The sequence below is a fragment of the Myxocyprinus asiaticus genome, chromosome 12, assembly GCF_019703515.2.
Source record: "Myxocyprinus asiaticus isolate MX2 ecotype Aquarium Trade chromosome 12, UBuf_Myxa_2, whole genome shotgun sequence".
Classification (NCBI taxonomy): domain Eukaryota; kingdom Metazoa; phylum Chordata; class Actinopteri; order Cypriniformes; family Catostomidae; genus Myxocyprinus; species Myxocyprinus asiaticus.
The window spans coordinates 14,157,760-14,177,695 of record NC_059355.1 but is presented as its reverse complement, the minus strand read 5'-3'; the positions used below and the strand labels follow the sequence as shown (position 1 = coordinate 14,177,695).

The following is a 19,936-nucleotide window of genomic DNA, read 5'->3' as shown; positions in this document are numbered from 1 at the left end:
TACTTTTTTTCTTTTTTTAAAAGCATAAAACAACATTTAGGTTGAGGTTTATGCTTAAAACAGGAAACTAACCTTTTGACAATGGGGTTAGCTAATGCAATTTAATTCATTAAAATAAAGGCACAAGTTAGCATATTTATTTTTATAAATGAAATAACAAAAAGCTATAAAAAAGGAAAACTGGGGAAAAAACTATTTTTGTCTTGTTTTCCAGTAAAAATATATTTAAAACAAGATCAATTTACTTGCTAGAAGCAAAATTGAGAATATATAAATTTAAACATTTGGCAGTATAGGGTAATAAAAATACATTTAATTCAAAAAATATTATCTAAAATCAATCAACTATAAGAATAATTCACAGAACTGAACATTATGAATCTCATTCATTTCTAGTATTTTCCATTTTTTATTATTATTATTATAATGGAACCATTCTCAAATACCAACGCTAAATAACAATTTATGTTTTCAGGAATTGTTTTGTATAATTGGGAATTTGCTAAATGTATTTTCAATTTTGTCACATTTTTGTTGAATGGATTGTATTTGTATCTGTTACAGCCATGTTTACATTTGCACCACATTAAATATTGTGTCTATGCTGCCATTTAAAGGTCAGTTAGTCTTTATTGTCTTTATTTAATTGAATGAAATAACATTCAAGCATGTATGTTTTAATGGCAGCTGACCTGCTTAAACCTGCTTGCATTTATTCTTTATCACGACTGGCCTCTTGATTCGTTCACCCTGATTAGCAGATTAAATCTCTCTTGAAATCTAGAATTAAGAAACTGACAAATGGTGTCTCGATAGGGGATCATTACCTACACAAACACACAGTGACATGTGGCTGTTGTTTTCTCATGCATTTTATATGTAGATGAATACTTCAGAACAGTTTTGGACCAGAATGTTTGGCCAGTTTTTAATAGATTACCCAAATTAATTCTTAGTTTAAATATGTTAGAATTAAAGACTCCATTTACATTTTTAATAAATCCAATACATCAAAGAGTAAATTTTTTTTAATCAGAATGTAACTCCTGATATGCTTCTGCTAATGTAACCAAGACCCTGTGGGCAGAAGAAAATAATGCTACACAATAATATAATTGTTGGGTATAATGTAAAATATAACAGTAATATTTAAAATAAATGTATATGAATATAAATATTTATGAATATTTAACAATATTATTATTTTTGGTATAATATTAAGTTGAAACTAAAATTATAAATATATACATATACGTAATATTATATTAACTAATAAATTATCAGTAAAGATAAAAATGAAATGTATATTATTAAATATATATAGTTTCATTTATATAACAGCACTATGCAATCAACTCCCAACTGATGAAATGCTGTTCTACATCATTTCCAGCAGAATATTCTTTCACTCAGATACAACATGATGGAGCTATAATGCTTTATAATGTCATTGTCTTTTAGAGAGGCCCAGTATCTTCAACCAGTCACTTCTGTGCTCAGATTGGAAAGCTGTTCTCAACGCAGCAGCTGATTGGTCAATTATACGGATCTAGTGAGACCATTATGGGATTTAAGGGCTCTTTGTCCTAAAGCATCAATAAACATCACAGAGTGAACAAATTGCTGGACTGAATATTGAATAATTGAAACGAATAACTTTGTATCGCAGTCAAAAATATTTCTGGGTCAAATTTCACTCCATAATCAAGAAGCTGAAAATAAGAAAATATATTTTGTGCCAAGAAAATTCTTCCTAATTTAGGTCCATTAATGTTTTTTGCATTGTGACATTATTTTAAAAACAATGAAACTCAGCAACCCTTGGTGCTTAATTCTAATGAAAATAATGTTACAATACAAAAATTCTCAGTGGTCCTGAAAATCGGCTTTTATTCCCTAGCTTTTATGCAAAAAGAGCATGAGTGGTTATAACACAAGGACACACGTCTGTCTGTAGAGCTCAGGAGAGAAAGCAGAATTATCTTGAGTTCTCGTCCTCTAGATACTAGAAAGTATTTTGAGTTTGTTGATGTTGATTCTCAATATCTCACCTGGCCATCTCTTTGCAGGTGTTTGTCATGTGTGAATGGCTCGTTCCCGTGTCACTGGTGTAAATACCGTCATTTGTGCACACAGAATGCCAACGACTGCTCTTTCCAGGAGGGACGAGTCAACATGTCAGAGGTAAGAAACGTATCACTTTTTGGACACTGTGTCTGAACCAGTGTGTGGTACAATGTTAAACCATTAAGTGATAAATCACCATTACTATTGCTCATTCATTTTTTTTTTCTCCCCAATTTGGAATGCCCATTTCCAATGCGCTCTAAGTCCTCGTGGTGGCGTAGTGACTCACCTCAATCCGGGTGGTGGAGGACGAATCTCAGTTGCCTCCGAGACCGTCAATCTGCGCATCTTATCACGCGGATTGTTGAGCGCGTTACCGCGGAGACATAGCGCGTGTGGAGGCCCATGCTATTCTCCGCGGCATCCACACACAAATCACCACGCACCCCACCGAGAGCGAGAACCACACATTATAGCGACCACGAGGAGGTTACCCCATGTGACTCTACCCTCCCTAGCAACCAGGCCAATTTGGTTGCTTAGGGGACCTGGCTGGAGTCACTCAGCACACCCTGGATTCGAACTCGTGACTCCAGGGGTGGTAGTCAGCATCTTTACTTGCTGGGCTACCCAGGCCCCCACTATTGCTGATTCTTGAGTTGAGTGGTTTGTTCCATAAGTAACTCGATTAAATCATCCTGCACCACTCATCTGTCGAAACGTCCAAATCTAGTTTTTGTTCTCCAGACACAAAAGTCAATTTAGAACGAACATGTTCTTGCATTAAAAAGACAGTGCAAATAACAGAATGCAGGTGTCTCAAGACACTTTTAAAAGTGTGTTTTACCTGACATGAATCTAAAAAGCTTTTTTATTGTCATCGCGTTGTATCTTAACCAATTAAATCTCATTGGTTGAGAATTCCACCACCTTCTCAAACATTTTTCATGGCAAATTATACATTTAGCAAAATAATTTGAGTGAAAAGTTCAATTTAACATAAAAGTAACTATTTGAGTAATATTCTTATTTGAATTTGAGAATGTCTGCACTGCAAAAACATTTCTTACAGAGTGTTTGTGTTTTGTTTTCTAGTGAAAAAAAAAAAAAATATATCCAAACATTCTTAAAACAAGATCATTTTACTTGAGATGCAAAATGGCATAAGATATTTTTTATATTGTTTTTAGAGAAATCATACAAAATTTAGTAAAACCTGAAAATTCATTTTGCATCCTAATTTTATTTGTTTTAATCTTTTTATTCCTAAACTTTGTATATTTCCAGGATATTTAAAATTTCAGATTTTCTCAGATTTTACAGTTAAAAGTAGCTGTATATTAAACATCATGTATGTTCAGATTTTCTGTGATTTTGTCGCTTTGCTCTGAATTTTGCTGTCAATGAGGAATGAAAAATCACTTGATGCTGGAAATTTGATGCTCCATGTCTGGTTAAGACACAATTTCACATGCCCCCCATATGTCTGTCCGCATCCTCTCAGTTGTGAGAAACACAATCCGTTTCACTGAGACGAGAGTGAGATAAGAAAAGGGAGCGTTTGCTTATCATGTACACAGAGCTGCTCTCTCATTGGCTGTGGGGGAGTCCGCTGGGAATCTCCCATAATTTGAGTTTCCAAAGCCTGTAGAACAAACGAAACGTACTAGTCTCCTCTAATAGACTCCAGATGTGTGTGCGAGAGAAAGTGTGAGCAGTAACGTGGGAGTTTTTATTATACATATGATGCTGTATATTTCAGAAACACTGTGGTGGAGAGACAGACAGGGAGAAAGTAACAGCTTTCACAAGCAGGGAAGAACCGGATTGAGAAGAGATGGAAAATAAAACGAGGTGCACAGGAAAGACAGGCGCTGGCATGTATAACCGCCGCTGTGTGTGCCAGCTGGAGTTTCTTTAAGTTTCTTTCTTCCAGACCGCTGACAGCACACCAGGATCATACGAGCTATAATGATGTTCTAGAACAGGGGTTCTCAACGGGGGTGTTCAAAGGATGCAAGGGGACTCTGAGAGCAAAGTAGTAGAGGGGGGGGGTGTTAGGTTACAAATGGGGGAAGTTTATCAGTCATAATAATCAAATCTATCATCAAGTTCCTCTTTGCATTAAAACGTTTATCTAGACTTGGAGTATATCAGTTGTTTCTCAATTATACGGATTGGTACGCATTTGTATCGTGGTTCATCTGATTTTGAAGTCCAGCGACACATCTGAAGTATCTGGTTTAGCAGCGTCAAATACACAGGTGGAGGCACAACCTCGGCTAATGCACCTGTATGGATCTGTAGATGGATACGGCTCAATGGACAGAGCAGCGCGAACGTGAAGCTTTTAAAGCTCGAGCTCTTAAACTCGCAGCTTTGCGAGAATCAGTAACAAGCAAGGCGCGAGAAGCGGAAACTTTTTGAATTCGGCACAGAATTCTTCATCACCACCCTTGAATTTACTATAGTAACACTAACTGTACTTTAGGGAGAAATAGATTGATAATAAATATTATCATAAATTATTTTTTTTTACGTTTTTTTTTTTCTTATCCCCTTTTCTCCCAATTTGGAATGCCCAATTCCCACTACTTAGTAGGTCCTTGTGGTGGCGCAGTTACTCACCTCAATCGGGGTGGCGGAGGACAAGTCTCAGTTGCCTCCGCTTCTGAGACTGTCACGTGGCTCGTCGTGCATGACACCGTGGAGGCTCATGCTACTCTCCGCGATCCATGCACAACTTACCACGCACCCCATTGAGAGTGAGAACCACTTATCGCGACCACGAGGAGGTTACCCCATCTGACTCTACCCTCCTAGCAACCGGGCCAATTTGGTTGCTTAGGAGACCTGACTGGAGTCACTCAGCACACCCTGGATTCGAACTCGCGACTCCTGGGGTGATAGTTAGCAACAACTAGATGACACGTAACAAAGGGTTAAGCTAGAGATGATAGTGGTGAACATTCTTCAGCAGGTATTTTATCTCGTTTTAAGCGTCAAAGCACGGTAGTCTCCATGACAACAGCGCTCATTACTCGTGTGCATTGCGGGGGCCCATGGAACGAGGTCACATGGCCTTTGGTGTCACCCATTAGCCTATTATCCATAATTCTCTGCTCCTGCACTTCACCATTAAAGCTTATCTGTCGTCTTCTGCTTTGTTCACCCCCTTTTTTCTTAATTTTAGCCCTTCTGCTCTCTTCCTTTCTTCTTAGTTCATATCCGTCAAGGCCTGCCTTATCTTTTCCTCACTCTCTCTCTCTCTCTCTCTCTCTCTCTATGTAATATTCATTGATGGGATGCATTGGGCAGCTGGAAGCACAAATCTAATCCACTTTGAATAATTAAACGAGAAGAAGAGAGAGAGAGATTGTCTACTCTTCACAGTCTTCAGGCTAGTGAGCTGCCTACCTAGACAGCACTTTCAGGCATCATAGGCGCACTTCAGATGTAAAGTCTGTAACAAAGGGAAGACATAATGCTGTCTTGTAAGAGTTGCCTTGTAGTTTTGGTCAAATTCTAAAGGCTAGGGTATAGTTAGTTTTTCTATGTGCCGTTTTGTCTCGCGCACATTCAAGCACTCATCTTTCAAAGTAAACACTTTTGATCTCGACACACTGAGTATATTGCGTACATTACCAACAGTGCATGGGAGTTAATGCGCCTAAAGCACGTGTACATATTTAATCACATACAGAAGGGCTTTTACATCTCAACAAGGTGATTGGTTGCTTTGCTTTCCTTACAATTTAACATTGAAATGTTTAAATGAGATCAATGAATTTAAATCAGTTGCATTTAAACAAAATTAGTTCAGCACACTGACTTGAGAATGATCATTAGATTTCTGATGGGATTCATGAAAGCCGTATTATGGTTACAAATTAATATGGGGGACAAATTAAGCAAAAATATTGATTATCTCCCTTAAAATTGTGTGTTTTGGGGTGGGGTAGTGGGTATATGAGCCATTTATGTGTACACACCATATTGTGTACAGTTTTGTAGTAGCATGTAGTATTCAGTGTGTACTTGTGTACAAGGGCTTAGATTTAATACCTAACTGAGATTGTTAGAACTATCTCTTAACTTCGGTTACTGACCATACTCAGATCTACGTCTAAGTTTTTGTAGTAGGAAGTGAACAGTACCTTGTACAGTGTTTTGAAAACAAAAGATTTACAGTCATTGGTCAGTTCATTTAACTATTTTCGTATTATATTTTTATGATGCGCAGTGAACTTCCTCTGCCTTAATCATTTAGTTTTTACCGTCAACATCTGTTAGGATGCTGTGGTTAAATTATTGTCACTTTACAAGTGTGTGGGTGGCTGACCGACCGGTTGATTGTGGTCACTTGTTAAGCTAAATAAACACATGGCAGGAAACCAATGGTGTGATAAAAATACTGAAATTTACAGAAAAAAAAAAAAAAAAATATATATATATATATATATATATATATATATATATTTTAATTTAGACCATTTCTAAACTGTCTGAACATCCCAAAACAAAAACACAAATTATGTTTTTTCCCTGTCTTGAGTTTTAAGACATCTATAGTTGTCTATTCAGTCAACTGATTTAAAAAATAACTGTTTTCACTTGTTCTTTTACAGGATTGTCCTCAGATTTTGCCATCCACACAGATCTACATTCCTGTCGGCGTTCCGAAGCCGATCACGCTGTCTGCCTGGAATCTTCCGCAGCCTCAGTCCGGTCAGAGGAACTATGAGTGCATCTTCCACATTCAGGGAGAAATGCACAGTGTGACAGCGCTCCGATTTAACAGCTCCAGTATACAGTGCCAGAAAACTACAGTGAGTGCACACGGATCTTACTGGAATATTCCTGAGGGGTTTCAACATAATGTTTATCTACAATATGTATAAACTAATTGGTTTATTTTGCACAAATTATTTCAACTCGTCCCTCTTTTACTTAAAAAAAGCAAAAATCTGGGTTACAGTGTGGCACTTAAAATGGAAGTGAATGGGGCCAATACGTAACGTTAAAATACTCATTATTTCAAAAGAATAGCCACAAGACATAAACAATATGCGTGTTAACATGATTTTAGTGTGATAAAATTGCTTACTAACCTTTTCTGTGTATAGTTATATCCAATTTTACAACTTTGCTGCCATGACGATGTAACATCGATAAATCTGGCAATCCCAGGAAGTGATTTTATCAAAGCAAAATCATATTAGTACGTACACCGATCAGCCACAACATTGAAACCACCTGCCTAATATTGTGTAGGTACCCCTCGTGCTGCCAAAACAGCGCATTCTGAGATGCTATTGTTCTCACCACAATTGAACAGAGTGGTTTTCTGAGTTATCGTAGACTTTGTCCGTTTGAACCAGTCTGGCCATTCTCTGTTGACCTCTCTCATCACAAGGCATTTCCGTCCACAGAACTGCTGCTCACTGAATGTTTTTTGTTTTGGCACCATTCTGAGTAGATTCTAGAGACTGTTGTGTGTGAAAATCCCAGGAGATCAGCAGTTACAGAAATACTCAAACCAACCCTTCTGGCACCAGCGATCATCCATGCGATTATCTAATCATGTGGCTGCAGTGCATAAAATCAGCAGGTACAGGTCAGGAGCTTCAGTTAATGTTCACATCAACCATCAGAATGAGGAAAAAATGTGATCTCAGTGATTTGGACCGTGGCATGATTGTTGGTGCCAGAAGGGTTGGTTTGAGTATTTCTGTAACTGCTGATCGCCTGGGATTTTCACACACAACAGTCTCTAGAATTTACTTAGAATGGTGCCAAAAACAAAAAACATCCAGTGAGGGGCAGTTCTGCGGATGGAAATGCTTTTTTCATGAGAGAGGTCAACGGAGAATGACCAGACCGATTAGAACTGACAAAGTCTACGATAACTCAGATAACCATTCTGTACTTGTGGTGTAATTGTGGTGAGAAGAATATAATCTCAGAATGCTATTCTGAGATGCAGGTTGGCGCTGATTTGGCGGCACGAGGGGCAGGTGGTTTTAATGTTGTGGCTGATCAGTGTATAATGTTTATGTCTTGTGGATATACTTTTGAAACGGTGAGTAATTTAACTTTTATGTATTGAACCTGAAACATTCCTTGAAAGACAATTTCAGATTAAATGTTTTTTTTTTTTTTTAGATTATATCAGTTTTTATTTAGCAAAAATATGACTATGGGAAGTGGATTGTAAAGTCATCTGAGTTGAGCGCCCTGGCTTGATCAGTGCTGATTGGTTATTTATAATGGAATGATTGTCACCTGATCATATCAAATAAACATAAATCATAAACATGCATGTACAAACACACGTGTGTGTGAGCGCTCCTGATAATGTGTGCTGTGTTTTTTGCGGATTAAAATCATAATGAGAATGCAAATCTAGAGTTAATCCACTGTCCTCAAAGTGTGTTTGCATGTGTATGAGATTCTATCAAACACATTATTACTACGCACCCACACGCATGCACGCACGCATGCGCACGCACACAAACAGTGTCTTTTTGTTTTATTAAAGCTGCACAGATTGTTTAGAATTAAAGTTGAAATATAATTGGCAAAGTTTGAACATTATAAGCTGTTTTGGAATGTAGATGGGCGGCTCACGTCTACACTTCTGTGTTATTTTGGACTTTGGCCCTTTTATTATCTTTTTGGTGTGTTTTGAGTCTTTCATTGTTTTAGTTTGGCCGTGTGTTCTCCCTGGACATTACAGTGTTCGTTTGCTATGAGGATTTTGGTCTTAAAGAGACAGTTCACCCTTATGACTTTCTTTCTTTTGTGGAACACAACAGCAGATGTTCGGATGAATTCTTTGGGCTAACTATCTCTTAAACAGACCTTCCTGTTCTACCTTGTTCCTCGTGACATCTGACACATGTCCAGACAGACTGTTAGTGCTGTGATCATGTGTTGGCATGCAGTTACATGGGAAAACCACAGCTCACATTCCACTAACTGAATACAGATGCACGTGGATGGCAGGAAGCGAGAGGGGATCATGGGAAATGTGGTTTTCAGGGTTGTCGATAGATTTAAATAATCACAATTAAACTACTGATTTTTATTGTGGTTAACATGATTAATCTCCAAATATATTTTATATTTGAGGTGCATTCAGGTGATGTTTTATACTTGCGCTGCGATGATAATTAAATTGTATCCTACAAAGAATAATTCAAAGAATACAAAGAGTCTGTAGATTATAAATTAACTGTTAAGAAGGTCTTTCACCATAATTATTTGAGAAACAGAGTTTTTACAGGTTATTGTGTGTTTTGCACTTATTACATTTATTCGTTCATCAGATGTTTTGATCTAAAATGACTTACAGTGCATTCAAGCTATTCTGTAGTATCTTATTCCGATCAGTAGTAATCAAGCACAACTGAATGAAATGGTTATAATTGGTGTTCAACCAATATGGGGTTAAGATTTATATTGAAGGATATTAGATAGATACAGAAATATAAAATGTAATAATAGCTAATGATCCATACACAAAATTACTGAATTTAAACAAACATTTCACACAGAAATCGGCGACCAATGTCGATTATCATAAAATTGCCATATATTGTCTGATTAATGGAACTGGCTGATGTGAACTGGCCTATTACTAGTTATGAAAACATTTGACAATAAGATTCTGTTTGTTAATATTTGTAAAAGCATTCAGTATCATGAACAAACAATGCACAGTATATTTTATAGCATTTATTATTCTTGGTTAATGTTAATTTTTGAAAATAAATTTTATAATTTTATAATGCATTAAATAGTGTTAACATAAAACTTTTAATTTTAAAAATATACTAGTGTATGTTGTAACTAACATTAACCAATATTAATAAGTGCTGTAAAAGTATTGTTCTTCGTTATTTCATGTTAATTAATGTTGTTAACTAATGTTAATAAATACAACCTTATTGTAAAGTGATACCCTAGTTATAATGTCATAGGTAAATGTGTTAGCGGTGTTAAATGTAATGTCATTAAACATATTTGATTAATCTCAGTTAACATGTTAACTTTGGCAGCCCTAGTAGTTTTCTTTTTAAGCCAAACTGTCAGTATCAGCACAGACTTTGTGTTTAATTCATCATCCTCTATGAAGCTCTTTCAATCTGACAGGAAACCGGTTGAGGAGAAAAGAATAGGGAAAAAAAGAATTGAAAAAAGATCTGCTACAGCTGATGATGGTGGGCAGCAGGTGTGTGCGTTTGTGTGTCTGTGTGTTGAGGTGCAGCGAAGTGTTCTGATGAGAACCAATTAGAGGAGACAGCGATAAAAAAAATTATGATTAATTACAGTGAGAGAGAGAAAGAGAGAGCAGCAGTAATAGATATTACGGTAAAGAAAAACGAAATGAGGATGAGAAGGGAGACAGTAGCCGGGGGCCGTTGAGGGACAGTGAGGGGCTTCTGAAGACCAACTGCACATGCTTACAGGAGACAGAGAGAGAATATGTGTGCTTCTGAAAAGCTGAAATAGTCTAAATTAAGAATAGAATTGGCCATAAAAGGAATTTTGAGTATTTATTAATTTGACTGTATTTTTTATTTAATGATGAGCCAAAATTATGCCCATATTTCTTTCCATATTTCTTGACAGCAGGTCAAAGGTTTTGCTACTGAAATCAGTCCGTGCTTATGTAAATTTGAATCACTGCCGCTAGTGGCCAAAGCTGGAAGTACTGTTGAACGTATGGACACGTGCATGCTCCAGTTTCCGGGTGAAATGTCCACAGAGTGGCGCCAAAAGCGAGTTGTATTTTTAGTTGTAAATTATGTAATATTTTCAACGGGAGTATATATTTTATTAACCGTACTGCCTAACCCAAACCCTTATCTTAAACTTAACCGTAAGTGGAGTAAAATTGTTTATTTTAGAGCAAAAATGGCGCTCACCATTTTTTTATGTTAACGCAATTACTTCCTGGTTTACACAGTACCAAAACAACACAGTGACTGCATCGATTAAAAATATCAATATTCCAAAAACAAAAAAACAAATGTACACTACCGTTCAAAAGTTTAGGGTCACTTAATCATTCTTTATTTTTATTTTTATTTTTCACATTTTAGAATAATAGTGAAGTCATCAGAACTATGGAATAATAGAAATGGAACTATGGGAATTATGTTGTGACTAAAAAAATCCAAAATAAATCAAAACTATATTATATTTTAGCATCTTCAAAGTGGCCACACTTTGCCTAGAATTTGCAGAAATGTACTCGACATTTTCTCAACCAACTTCTTGAGGTATCACCCTGGGATGCTTTTTAAACAGTATTGAAGGAGTTCCCATCTATATGCTGGGCACTTAGTGGCTGCTTTTCTTAATTATTCGGTCCAAGTCATCAATTTCAAAAAAAAATTTTAATTTTTTTTTATTAAATTTAAGTTTTGTAATTAAATTATATGTTGGCACAATTGTATTTTTGTCTACAAAACTAATTTCAAACATTTAAGAATACGCCTTAAGATCAAAAGATTTTTAAGATCATGAGAAACATTTCAGTCAAGTGACCCCAAACTTTTGAACGGTAGTGTATTTTAACAACTACACTACGCTATTACTGTATATCACTGCTATTGTTGTTGGTGGTTTACACCGATCAGCCACAATATTAAAACCACCTGCCTAATATTGTGTAGGTTCCCCTCGTGCCACCAAAACAGCGCCAACCCGCTTCTCAGAATAGCATTCTGAGATGTTATTCTTCTCACCACAATTGTACAGAGCGGTTATCTGAGTTACCGTAGACTTTGTCAGTTCGAACCAGTCTGGCCATTCTCTGTTGACCTCTCTCATCAACAAGGCATTTCCATCCGCAGAACTGCCCCTCACTGTATTTTTTATTTATTTATTTTTTTGGCATCATTCAGAGTAAATTCTAGAGACCGTTGTGCGTAAAAATCCCAGGAGATCAACAGTTACAGAAATACTCAAACCAGCCCGTCTGGCACGAACAATCACCCATGCGATTATCTAATCAGCCAATCGTTTGGAAGCAGTGCAGTGCATAAAATCATGCCGATATGTGTCAGGAGCTTCAGTTAATGTTCACATCAACCATCAGGATGGGGAAAAAATGTGATCTCAGTGATTTGGACCGTGGCATGATTGTTGGTGCCAGACAGGCTGTTTTGACTATTTTTGTAACTGCTGAATGTTGTGGCTGATCGGTGTAGTTTTTAATGCTAATGGTTTGTAGCTCACTTGCTGCGTTAACATAGAGATCTATTGATGTGCGGTCCCATGTGTGTTCATTGACTATTTTACAATACATTGCAATGACTTCGAACACGACTCATCCAATCATATTTTGGTGCCAAAAATACTAATTTTATAATCAAGCAATAAAGTACGCACGTGATCTATTGTGAGTATAGTCACATATAAAGGGTGTTGTTAGGCTTGACAAAAGTGTCTTATTGCTTTAATAAAATGGTTCCTTAATCTTTGGGCTTAAAGATATAGTGCCTGGCATGTAAACAAAAGGCGAAGATATACTTCATTTTTCTGTGTGCATGTTTGAACATTTGAGTCTCTCAAAGTATACTCTTTTGACCACAAACCGATACGGACGCATTTGTCACATAAGTGTACTGGACATATCTTTGGGCATTGAACACTAATGATTGCTTTGTGATACTCTTTTAGCACAGTCAACTGGCAGGCGCATGTGCAAACATGGCGCAAAAAACCGGGCTGTCTGTGCGTCTAGAAAAACTGGGCTGCACACAGACAGTTTGCGCGTACTCTGCTGATGACGAAATTGGTGTCATGCGCACTGGCGAGAGACATAGTGGCACGCGGAAAACTGAAGTGTTCTGTTATTACAATAACAACATCTTTGCATCCGATATTAGTCAGAACTACTCGTTTTGTAATATGTATTTTTATAGATTTTTTTTTTTGCTATGTGTGATTGAGAGATTTGGGTTTTGATATATAGTATTAACACCTAGTCTTGTAGAAACTTAAATCACTTTTACTAATATTTTAAGCTTTTGGAGAGTTGTGGCCACAGGGGTCGGTGTTAAAACATCTCTGGAGTAACAAAGGTCTTCCTTCAGGACACAATAGCCCGGGGTCAGAGGAAGGACGGGGTCATTAAACCATCAGCTGTCCAACACTAAATCAACATCATTTGGTGTCCCTGGTGGGATTTAAACAGGCATCTATATGATTACTGCTGGAACTTTGTGAAGATCAGACCAAGAAACAACAGATAACAGGGCAAAAGAAACAAAGATCTGCTGTGTCTGCTTTCACTCAAAATAGAACATTTATATTAGTAAATTAAATCAACTAATTGACAGTTATTTTCATGTATGTTGGACAAGTCTGGTGTGGGCTGCTCCCACACACACTCAAACACATTGTCCTCTTCAACCCCGCAGAGTCGTTTCTTGTTTATTTAATTAGACAAGCATTCAGTCTTCCTACGCATGTGAGAGGTTAACTGCCTGCTCAAACCGTCAGTCTCTCTCCATCTGAATTGAACGGCCCAAATACAGCCTGCAGGGTGAATGAATTACTATACTATACATGTCAGACAGATGCAATCAGACACAAGATAACCAAACACTTTTCATTGTTTAACTAACAGAAGATCAAATCGTTAGTGCCTAGAATCATCCAAGGCTCATGATGGTTTCAAATCCATGCAAAAACAAAATTATTGTAGGCAAGCAGTACTATTATTATTGCTGATATATTTAGGGTTAGGGATTTTTCGACACTCCTAACACTAAGTATTAAACTTAATTGCGTTACCCTTCCTGCACTGTTTGTGCAACATACATTAATGATACCTGAAATCATGTGTCTTGTTGAGGAGAGGTGCTGTTACTTTACTAAGAGATCAGACTTACAATTTTCATCTGGACGATGATAAATTGGATGGAAAAAAAAATACCATAGACTAACATTGGAGGGGCCTGAGCTATATCTAGAGGCCAGAAGAAACTTGAGGTTGGACTCTTTTGACATGGGCTGGTAAGCAACCACTCAGAACACCCTATCAACCACATAGGAAGGCACAAACAGCACTCAGAACATGTTAACAACTGCACAGCAAACCTCCCAGAACAACCTATTAACCACATAGCAATGCCCTGGCAACCACACAGAACAACCTATTAACATTACTAATCACATGGTAATAAGCTAAAAAAAAAAAAACTGAACACCCTAGCAATCACTCAGAACCGCCTATTAACATTACTAATTACATAGTAATGTGCTAAAAAAATACTCAGAATACATTTAACACCCTAGCAACGACCCAGAACACCCTAGCAACCATACAGCAATGCCCTGGGGCCGGTTGCACCAGCTATACGTAAGTTACAACTTAGCCTAGTTGTTGCGTAAATGGTCACTAAATCACAATTTACGCACTACTAAATATTTGAGGGTTGCACCATTAAACTTAGGTAGGACGTAACCTTACATATAAACTAAATATTTATGGTTGGAATAAAAAAAGCAGACTGATACTTTGACATCAATGAGCTCATGTTTTGCATGACAGGCTCTAATCCTTTCGACATTTACACTCGTTTACATTTACGAGAGAGAAAAAAACTTTTAAGCAGGAACCATTCTAACGGTGCAGTTTTCAGGGTGCGTTGCCTGGTGTCCAATTTCAACACTTTCAAAATATATATAGGATATTAAAATGAATAAATGTCTATTTTTCCAGCCTGTTGTATTAGTATTCATCACCCCTTATTTATTTTAGATACAGTTCCTATATATTGTTATTTACACAGGGCAAACATACTATTTATCAAATCTACTTTTATTACGTATCGTATTTTAATGGGGATATAATTTATTACAGCTGACAGTTACGTGAACAAACAAGGTTTGAACATCAACCGTAACAAGATCAGATTTAAAACTGACGGCTTTTTAACACTTCTGTGTAAAAATTTGAAGGCCGTTTATTGGATCAATACAGGTAAACGTCATATTATGCGACTACGCATTACTTTATGGAGAGCTTACGACCTACTAGTTAAGTCTTGCCTTAAGAGCATGTGGTGCAACCAAATTAAGCACTGACTTGGTTACAAACTAACTAGTAGTTACTAAGCCCTTAGTGTGAACTTTACGTACCAACTTAGGTGAGATCTTACGTACAGCTGGTGCAACCCTACCCTGGTAACCTCCCAAAACAACCTATTAATCACAGAGTAATGTACTAAAAACACCCTAGCAATCACATAACACCCTGGCAACCACAAAACAACCTATTAATCGCATGCTAATGTTGCACCATTAAACTTAGGTAGGACGTAAACTCCGAACAGGAGTAACGGTTGGAATAAAAAAGCAGACTGATTTTTTTTTTTTTTCTTTCTTTCTGTGTAAAGTGCCTTGAGAGAGCTCTTTAAAGGCACTATATAAAATAAAGTTTATTATTATTATTATTATTAAAATACCCTAGCAACCACATAGCAACATCCTGGCAACCACCCAGAACTACCTATTAACCACATACTATTGTGCTAAAAACACTCAGAACACATTCAACACCCTAGCATCAACCCAGAACACCCTAGCAACCATACTGCAATGCCCCAGCAACCATCCAGTACAACCTAGGAACCGCATAGTAATGTTCTAAAACACTTAGAACACCTTCACCACACTAGCAACCACATACCAACACCGTAGCAACCACCCAGATCAACCTATTAACCGCAGAGTAATGTGCTAAAACACTCAACACACTAGCAACCACCTATAACACCCTAGCATAATGTGGACATGTTTCTTAAAGAAAAGTAAAAATCAAGTTGTTCTTGGTGCAGTCATGAAAGTATTGTGCATTGTGTGTGTTTGCAGTGTGTGTGTTCAAGAGGTTTGCTTCCTAACAACTGTGCGTTTTAGTGCTGTTCTTAAAATAACCAATTTCTTAGCACGCCTTCCACACAGACTCTTTCTCTGAAGCATTTTATTTGTTTATTCCTCCTCGTTGCATGTTTCTGAAATGCGTCGCTCTTTTCCTCCATTTTCTATCGTGCTCTCAGAGAGAGGTATTACAGTGAAGTGTTGTAACGTACGTTCATTAATCTCTACTCAGTTATTCATGCTGTCACTCTCTCTGTCTCTGGGTATAGACGTGTTTTCTGTGTGTCTGTTTCCTCTTGAGTCATGCTGACTCTACAGTCGCTTACGGACTGATAGAAGAGAGACGGGCCAGATGAGATGAAATGTCCTCGTTGTCTCTGGAGTAGTTTTTCAGTTGTAACGGAGGTCTGGGGCATTAAGATTTCAGCACAGCTAACAAACCTGATAAAGTCAATATGAAATCAAAATTAAATCTATGTACTTTCGTAAAGTGTTAGTTCCCCCATATTATTATTATATTTTTTATTATTATTTTTTTTTATTTTATTAAATTTTTTTACATAAAAAGAAACATTTTAAAAACAAAGGTACTGGTTGCTCTTTTCAATACAATTACATTCAATGGGTGCTGAGGCTATCAAGGTTCCAGAAGGTGTGACATCGGATTGAGTCAGTGAGTTGAACTTGTGAACTGGATCAGTCCCGATTTGTGAACAAATCTTTATAGTTTTTTTATGAATTGGACAATCAGATTCATTGAAAATATTCTCAAAAGAACAATTCGTTCACAAGTAGGACATCGCTACTTCTCCTGTGAAGTCTCATGAATGCAGAAAGGAGAGTTAGAGCAGATGGCAAGATACGAATAACGGCTTAAAATTTCTGTCTCTCACACAAAGATATCGTTTGATTTTAGAAGACTTAAAAATATAGTACACGACTCTATTATACTATTATGATGTCACATTGCGGAGGTTAATGGGATTGCAAATGCCATTTCATCTTGATTTTAATATAAGCTAAATCCTGTATTTTAAAAACACAATTCTCTTTAGCCTTAAAACTCACACTCTGCAAATTATGAGCAAATAACAATTACGTTAAATAAAATAACTTGTTTGCTTTGGGAAAATGTCCCGTGAGAGAACACTGTCTTGAAACTTTAATGAGAGAAAGGAATATTTGAAAAAGAATGGAAGACGTTTTTATGACTGGTAGTTGATGGCAATATTTTAGCTTTTTTTTTTATTTTTATATGTTGCTAACATTTCCTCTAGATGAGTAAAGAACTGTAAGATCAAAGGACACAGTTGTATAAACCAGCCTTAGTGAATGCCCTTTAATGTTAGTGTGTGTGTGTGTGTGTGTGTGTGTGTGTGTGTGTGTGTGTTGCAGCAGCAGTATTTCTGTGTAGTTTGTTACACACTGAGGCTCCTGATTAAAAACAGCTCTTAAATAAATTATATCTCATTAATAATGCAGTAAAATAACATACTCAGGGTCAAGAATACAGCACTGCAATCACCTCGAGAGATACTTTACTCGTCTGTTTACAATATAAGGTCATTCAAAGTAGCCAGTTTTGTTCAGTCTGATTTCTTTTTATCATTATTTTGCTTTGGACCCTTGTTGTGTTGGAGTTCTTACACAAAATCAAAAAATTAGAAATTCAGAGCTAAAGGGACTTAAGCCACTCGAGGCTGCGTTACAGTGATTTTACCATGGTTAAGTGGTGTTATTAGGCACAATAAAAGCGGAGTAAAATCACTGTAACAAGGCCTCAAGTGGCTTATTGATTTAATAAAACACCAGCAATATGATGAAGACACCAATGTTCAATAATAAAAATGATTTTATCTAATAATTGGAATAAACTGTTGTTCACTCAAATAATATAATTCGCTAGTCTAAGTCTTGGCTGCTTGCAGTGACTTTTACACGTTATATTATAATGTTTATCGGCATCGAACGTGGCTCATCCAATCTGAATTTAGAGTCAGAACTATCCATTTTATACAAGTAATTTTTGTGCTATTATGAGTTACAACTAATAAGGGATTTTTCCATGTCAAATCATATTTTGTTTTTACACAGTGATAGGAAGGTCTATTACTAAAAGCAGTTGACTTCAGCAATCCTTGTTGCATTATATGCCAATGGTGTGAGTACAGAAATGGGATGAAAACACTTATGCGTTGAAGACTGTAAATCATAGAGATTCCAAACTTGGTTTGGGATGGCCCCATATCCACCTACTAGACTAAACAAGATTTTTTGTCATCTTGTATTTTTTATTTTTTTTTATTGCGTTACTTAAATTATGATTATTTTTGTTTGTTTCAGTATAACTATGAAGGAAGTGACATCGGCGATCTTCCTGTTGATCTGTCTGTGGTGTGGAATGGAAACTTCATCATCGACAACCCGCACAACATACAAGGTAACCATGGCAACCACTGTTATATGTTTTACATGGTGACCTAGAAACCTCCACAGGCTGCTGTTTTAAGTCTTTTGTTTTTTTTGTATAGTTATGTGCTCAAAACACTCAGGACACTATCACCACTATAGCAACCACTTAGTTAAACTGTGGCAAACACTCAGAACAACCTATTAACCACACAGTAATGTGCTAAGAACTCTGTTATTAACAATTTTTATTGATTCCATACAACAAGCCAGACAGACATAACAGAAAATGTGGAATCAAATTATATGAAATTAAAACTGGTTCTCCGATTAGTTTGATAGAAAGGCTTTGCAATGGCGAAATAGGGACAAGAACTTCCTGTTCAATACAATACCAGGGAGGGGCTCTCAGGTGGAAGCGACCAATGAGCCAAATGTCTGAGACCGAATGCATAATAATAAAACAAAATCTTGGGTAGGCCTAGCCTACCTTTGTCAATCGGCCTATGTAACTTACTGAAATGTAATCTGGGACTTTTACCATTCCAAATGAAGGACTTCACTATGTTATCAAATTGCTTGAAATAAGAGAGGGGGACATCTATAGGGAGAGATTGTAGCAGGTAGTTGAATTTTGGAATACAATTCATTTTAATAACATTAACCTTCCCAGTCATAGATAAATGTAATGAAGCCCACCTGCCCACATCGCTCAAAAACCTTTTTATTAAAGGGTCAAAATTAACTCTAACTAAATCACAAAAATTTTCTGGGAATAAAATACCCAAATACTTAATGCCTTGTTTGGGACACTGGAAGGCACCCAGCTGAAAAGCCGTTGCCGGGCAGTATGCTGTCAGAGCCAAAGCTTTAGATTTAGACCATTTAACTCTATATCCTGAGAACTTAGAAAAGGAATCAATAATTCTGTGGAGGCAAGGCATAGATCTAGTAGGGTTAGAGACGGATAATGAAATATCATCTGCGTAAAGCAAAATCTTATGCGCCACACCTCCTCCCATCACCCCTGGAAAATCATCCTCCTTTTTTATAGTGGCTGCTAATGGTTCCAGGGCAAGACAGAACAATAATGGGGAAAGAGGGCAACTGCCAGGTGCTCCTATCCAGAGTAAAATAATCTGAAAGTAATCCATTTGTTTGTAACGCTGCTACCGGGTGTTTATAAAGTAACTTAATCCATTCAATAAAAGTATTCCCGAACCTGTACATTTCCAAAATCTTAAAAAGATAATCCCATTCTATCATATCAAAAGCCATTTCAGCGTCAAGTGAGATGGCAGTGACCGGAGTCTGATCATTCACCACTGACCACATGACACTGATGAAACGCCTAAAGTTATCAGCAGAGCTAAGGCCCCAAATAAACCCCACCTGATTTATATGTTTAAATGTTTTAAAAACAAAGGTACTGGTTGCTCTTTTCCATACAATTACATTCAATGGGTGCTTGAGTCACTGGGATTGAGTCAGTGAGTTGAAACGTTTAGCTGGATCAGGGAAATTGGATGGTAACTCTTACACTCGCTTGGATCTTTGT

General features: G+C 36.9%; 1 protein-coding gene across 1 annotated transcript in view; it reads left to right on the top strand.

The window, feature by feature from the left end:
* The window catches only part of LOC127448657 (plexin-A1-like), a 204,745-nt gene that overhangs the window by 125,153 nt on the left and 59,656 nt on the right, over positions 1–19,936 (top strand). Inside the window, exons 9-11 of the mRNA XM_051711354.1 lie at positions 2,070–2,184; positions 6,696–6,896; positions 18,313–18,409. Of these exons, the coding sequence (XP_051567314.1) occupies positions 2,070–2,184; positions 6,696–6,896; positions 18,313–18,409 (413 nt within the window). The remainder of the gene's footprint in view (positions 1–2,069; positions 2,185–6,695; positions 6,897–18,312; positions 18,410–19,936) is intronic.